General features: G+C 36.3%; 1 protein-coding gene across 1 annotated transcript; it reads left to right on the plus strand.

The window, feature by feature from the left end:
* Positions 1-581: 581 nt before the first annotated feature.
* LOC108360821 (histone-lysine N-methyltransferase SETMAR-like) lies at positions 582-2,173 on the plus strand. The gene has a single exon (XM_017613263.1). It carries the CDS (start codon positions 1,073-1,075, stop codon positions 1,853-1,855), a length of 783 nt encoding a protein of 260 aa, XP_017468752.1. The 5' UTR covers positions 582-1,072; the 3' UTR covers positions 1,856-2,173.
* The last annotated feature ends 3,962 nt before the right edge of the window (positions 2,174-6,135 follow it).

Genomic DNA, 6,135 nt, shown 5'->3' on the forward strand with positions numbered 1-6,135 from the left:
GTCTTTAATAAATCGTGGTGAATTAATCGCCAAGTTTTTGAAACGGCCCGGCAGTTACACCATTTCTATGTTCTTTGCACACACCTACATAGTAGGGGTCTTCATCTAAAGTGGTAAAGGGATAAATTGTTTATCCGCATTCTTTCATGGACGCACTTTGGTAAATAATTGCACAAAATTGTTTATTATTTAACTTATCTGGCTAGTTACGTTTCATTCTTACCTCGTCCATTTCGCTAATTTGCTTTTTATGTGTTCGTAGCAAAATCAACCACCTGGCAGTCTGTCAGGGTTAGGTTAAGTTAGGTTAGGTTGAAGTGGCTGCCAGTGACCCCACTAGCACACATAGGCCTTTGGTTGTGGGCCCGTTGTGATACCACGCGGATCGTTAGAACCCTCCTACTCAAACCATCGTGTGGATTTCGCGAAACCCAGAACTTGCCGTATACCTACTTCGGCTATGTCGGTTAGGTCAGGGTTGAATTCTGCTGAAATTTATACGTTTATCCATTAAAATCGTTTGATAAAGTTATAAACTTTGGTCCATACAAAGTTTGACTGTTCATTTATCAACAGTATGTACCTGAAATGGACATTTGAATAATACGAGAGTCATTAAGAAGTCGCGAAAAATTATTAGAATTCCGCGCAAAATTGGTGCTTCAAGTTAATTTATACGGGCTCATTGCTATGGATAAGTGAACAAAAAATGCACAACTTTGGTTATATTTTGCATAATATGTATTTTCAAAAAACTTTTAAATTAGGCTCGTTATAAGACATAGGCCAGCTACACCTGTCGAGGTTGAGGAGAGAAGCCGCAACAGTGGAACCCTCATCAGTGAAACCAAGTGAGAATATTTGGAATGAATGTCTTAATATTACTTACATACGAGGGTCGTATGAAAACTACCCGATTTTGAATAGAGATGGCGCTGCTAGAACTAAAAAAAATATTTTGCTAAAAAATACAACTCTTCAAATAACACGTGTCAAAATTTCTCAGCGATATGACATTTACAACAAATTTTATACGTGTTAGAATTGAGTTACTTTTGTGCTTTTTGTCAACATGGAAAAAATTGAATATCGAGCAGTGATAAAATATTTGTTTTTGAAAAAGAAAACAAACGACGAAATTAAATCGGAATTTAACGAAGTTTATGGAGACTCTGGACCGTCATTAACAACTATAAAATATTGGGTAGCTGAATTTAAACGCGGCCGTACGAGCATTTTTGATGAGGAACGTTCAGGTCGTCCAAATGAGGTCACTACACCAGAAATGATTGAAAAAATCCGTGATATGGTAATGAGTGATCGAAGATTGAAAGTGCGTGAGATTGGTGAGAGTGTGGGCATTTCAATTGAACGGGTTAATAACATTTTGCAAAATCATTTGGATATGAGAAAGCTTTCCGCAAGATGGGTGCCGCGATTACTCACAACACACCATAAACAAACACGTGTTTCCATTTCAAATGATTGTTTATCAATGTTAAACGCAAATCCCCAGGAGTTTTGGCGTCGATTTGTAACTGTCGATGAAACGTGGATTCATCACTCCACACCAGAGACCAAAGAACAGTCAAAACAGTGGACTCGTCGTGGTGAACCAGCTCCAAAGAAGGCAAAGGCGATATTATCAGCAAACAAGGTTATGGCCACAGTATTTTGGGATGCGCGTGGGGTTATACATATTGATTACCTACAAAAAGGAAAAACAATTAATGGCGAATACTACTGCAAAATATTGGGTGATTTTGACAAGGCTTTGAAGGAAAAACGTCCACATTTGTTGAAAAAAAAGTTCTTTTTCATCAAGACAATGCTCGTGTACACACATGTGTCGTAGCCATGTCTAAATTCAATGAATTAGGCTACCAAATGCTTCCTCATCCACCGTATTCTCCAGATTTGGCCCCCTGTGACTTTTTCCTCTTTCCTAATCTTAAAAAATGGCTCGGCGGGAAAAAATTTAGCTCAAATGATGAAGTAATTGCAGCAACAAATGCTTATTTTGAAGGGTTGGAGAAAACCTATTATTCGGAAGGGATCAAAACATGGGAAAAACGTTTGCTTAAGTGTATCGAGCTAAAAGGAGATTATGTTGAAAAATAAATTGAATTTCGTTAAAAAAATCGTTTTATTCTATTCAAGGCCGGGTAGTTTTCATACGACCCTCGTATGTATGTATTTGTTATATAATATACAGAATACATAATATACATGGTCGGCTAAAGACTACTTTAAATGAATACATACTCAGATAGTACATATATAAATACCTCGTATATGCGGCTCCAATACCACGTCATGTATGTACAATACAAAAGGGATTTGGTTATTATTTTTCCAATACTGTTTACTTTATTAATTTAAGTTAAGATTAATAATAATAATCTTACAGCAAGTAGGTTCAAGGGAAATACCATTCCACAGTTTTGAAAAAATCGGTTTTTGTGCTTTTGTAAAATTTATTTAACATCGTATACGCGGTACTGCGTTTGGCGTATACGAGGTATATCGCGCTGAGCGACGATATAGTTCAATACAATCCAATTTTTAATTGTTTAATCTTAATTATAAAATACAATAGCGTGAACAACCGCTAATTAGGTATTTCATCGATTCTTACAAAGAAGTTGGAAACTGTGTGCCTATGTACTTATTTAAAAACGTCATTTAGAGTCTGGTATATTTACGAAGATATTAACATACATACGCACCTAATACGGGAAGCCTGATTTTTTAAAATATGTATTTATATATTACAGCCTTAAAAGGTTTTACTTTTCAAAAATGCAAATAAAAATTGATTTTCTTTGGTTTGTGAACCTTTTCTGNTTACGAAGATATTAACATACATACGCACCTAATACGGGAAGCCTGATTTTTTAAAATATGTATTTATATATTACAGCCTTAAAAGGTTTTACTTTTCAAAAATGCAAATAAAAATTGATTTTCTTTGGTTTGTGAACCTTTTCTGTACGTACTATATAAAAGAATTTGTGATGACCTGAATTGTTAATCTAATAAAAAGTTGGTTGTTTTTCCTTACATTTGGTAACTTTTTCGTCTAATCTTGGTAAGAAAGTTCTTTGAGCGGCAGCAACACTGCTTGTAACTAACTCACTTCGCTGTGGCGGCGCCCTTATATACCTGCGCTCGCACTTATGGCAACTCTATAACGTTCTGAAGTTAATCGCTCATTCTCTTTCTCTCGCTGTTCGCAGTGTTCATCCAACTTGACGTTTCTCTTTGCGGAACATTCTACGTCATTCCTCGAACATTCTGCCTATTTCTCGTTGTTCGCTTCGCGTTGCCGCAGTATTCGTCACAGTATGTTTTAAAAATTACTTATGTACAATAAAAGTTTGTTCAGATCGACGTGTTTTGCTTCTTTATAAAAATTAAGCAAAATACGCTATGTTGGGATGACGGAAATTCGTTCCTAATATATCTTGGGGATCGATTTATTTTTAGACGATTCGTTCCTGAATCTATTATTTTTATTTCGATTCGAACCGATTCAAAAATCGATTTTTTTATTTCGGTCTGGCATCTCTAATACCCGCAACATATGTAAAGCCCGCTATTGAGTTCATTGCGAGCGTCAACGTGAGCTTTTTATTTTGACCAATATTTTTGTTATTACTTCATCGTTTGCAGTTGTAAATATACCAAAAGATAGAGAACTAAAATATCTTTCAGAATTATAGAATTAAAAGTAATTTAAAAAATATAATATTTTTCAAGCTCACAATCAAGTTTGTGCGTACGCAAAGCATTCGCATGTGAACAACAAGTTTTGACACGTATGTGTGTGTGTGCATGCATAAGAATACAAATGGAATTATTTGCCTTTGTGAATGTTTACATTCACACTCGCATTGAACTGTATAGCGAGCTTAAGTAGCATAGGGCTTGGGCATCGCCGCATTACCGTAAACTAAAGTAGCAAATTTTGTGCACACTCGAGTTGAAACTTGAGCACTCGAGTATATTGAGCACACAAAGCGAGTGTTGTGACCAACTTATTCGTATATATACCCCCTGTCAACAGCTGCCCGGCAGGATACCCTGAAATAGGTGCGCTCCTTAGAGGTGAAAGCCGTATGGTAGTTGCTGACTTTAACGCGCATCACAATCTTTGGCATTCAAGCCTGTCGAATGATCGTAGGGGAACACACTTGGCTGAGCAGATAGACGACTCCACATTCTGCACAATGAACCACGACGCACTCACCCGGATTATGGGCAGCTGCTGCAGCTTGCCAGACCTAAACGCGTCAGCACTGGTCTGACAAACAGCATATCATGGCGACCTATGCTGACGTTAGCACCAGACCATCTGCCCATAGTCCTCTCAGCATATTTGATCGTAAAATCAATTTAAATATCATTTCCATTGGCATGATGATGCACGTCGAAATTAGAAAAACAGCTGACAATGGTTTTGTTTCCTTAAGCAGTAGTTTGAAATACTTGTTATCAATTGTTGTTGCTGGCAAAACAGTTGATAAAATAAGATCAATTGAGAAACAACATTTGATTTTTGGATAAAGTTAGGAAGTTTCTGCGGGATAAATTTATACTTATAAATATTTTCTACCAAAATAAAAACTATTTTTCTTGTTACATAAAACTTCAACCTTTTTCCATAGTTGGCCGTTTTGCCCTTTTTTATCGTATTATATGAGAGAAATTGTCAGAGTTTAAAATTACTTGCAAGTTACTGTATAATTATTATAATAGATAAAAATTAAGCAAATTTGACGACGGGTTTTGTTTGACTAATTTTAGTGTATCTGACAAACAAGAAGAAAACAAATTTTCTGCGATATCATTTCACAAAAAGTGGGAGGGAAGACCTGTGCCCAGTAGCTACTCTAATTCTTGTACACGAAACCAAATTCAATAAAATGTGGCCAACAACAACAACTACTGCTTTAGCGCTTTTTCATAATGATCTCCCAGTGGAGGAAAAACGACAAATGGCGAAGGCACTGCAATTAATCGAGCCAAACGTAAAATTCAGTGAAGATGAAATAAAATCAATTTCCGTTCTCTTGATTGGCAAAACTTTATTAGAGATTTCTTGTCCTAGAAAACTAAAAATTTCTTCGTTGCCTTTGGTTTATCTTCAGACTTCTTACGGATTGATCCATCCGAATGGGGTAAAAATGAAGATTATATAGACGCAGCTATGCTCGGTATTCAATATATGAAAGATTACAATCGAATCTTGACCAAAAATGAGGAGCAAAAACAATTAGTGCTTCACTTTGTAGAGGCATATAGAAAAAAACAAACATTGTAACGACAGCCGATTTAATATGAATATATATGAATATATATGCATATATATATATATATACATACATATATGTGGATATATGCTTGAACAGGTGTATATCTATGCATGCATATTCTAAATCAAAGAAGCAACCCTTTTCGAATCATCTCATACGGTTAAATTCGCCCTGGTGATAACAGTAGAAGCAGTATAAATAAACAAAATAAAAACTTTCCACTGGCTACCATAAAGACGTAAAGTCCAAAGTACAAATAGCGGGTGCGATACAACTTGTTCGATGTCGTGATCTGCTATCTTGCTATTGACTGGCCTGAGCTTGTGTANACAAAATAAAAACTTTCCACTGGCTACCATAAAGACGTAAAGTCCAAAGTACAAATAGCGGGTGCGATACAACTTGTTCGATGTCGTGATCTGCTATCTTGCTATTGACTGGCCTGAGCTTGTGTATGTGTCTGCTTGTAAACAAAAGGATAACCGCAGAATCACCGTAACCAAAACAAAGGTCGAAAATGCTTAAATAGCGAACTGAAGCCTTAATCGAGATTCTTTTGAAGAAAGTCTGTATTGAAAGCAAAAGTGCTCGAGCGCGAATTTTATACCCGCCAAATCGGTCGACAAAGTAATTTTTAAAAGTAAAAGCAAAGTGCTTAACACAAAAAAAGGTTTTTAAGAGACATTTTTATAAAGGTGGAGTGTCGTATAAGACCGACGGCCAATTGGCCAACACGCATCAACGCGTCCACGACCAGCGGTCAAAAGCACAGCATAAAGGCCAAACTCATCTCCGTCCCATTATCACATGCATATAG

This window comes from Rhagoletis zephyria, unplaced genomic scaffold, assembly GCF_001687245.7.
Source record: "Rhagoletis zephyria isolate East Lansing unplaced genomic scaffold, Rhagoletis_zephyria_1.1 Rzeph_scaffold_00635, whole genome shotgun sequence".
Taxonomy (NCBI): Eukaryota; Metazoa; Arthropoda; class Insecta; order Diptera; family Tephritidae; genus Rhagoletis; species Rhagoletis zephyria.

Coding starts and splice junctions, on each gene's coding strand:
- LOC108360821 (XM_017613263.1), top strand. CDS start 1,073: ATGGAAAAAATTGAATATCGAGCAGTGATAAAATATTTGTTTTTGAAA.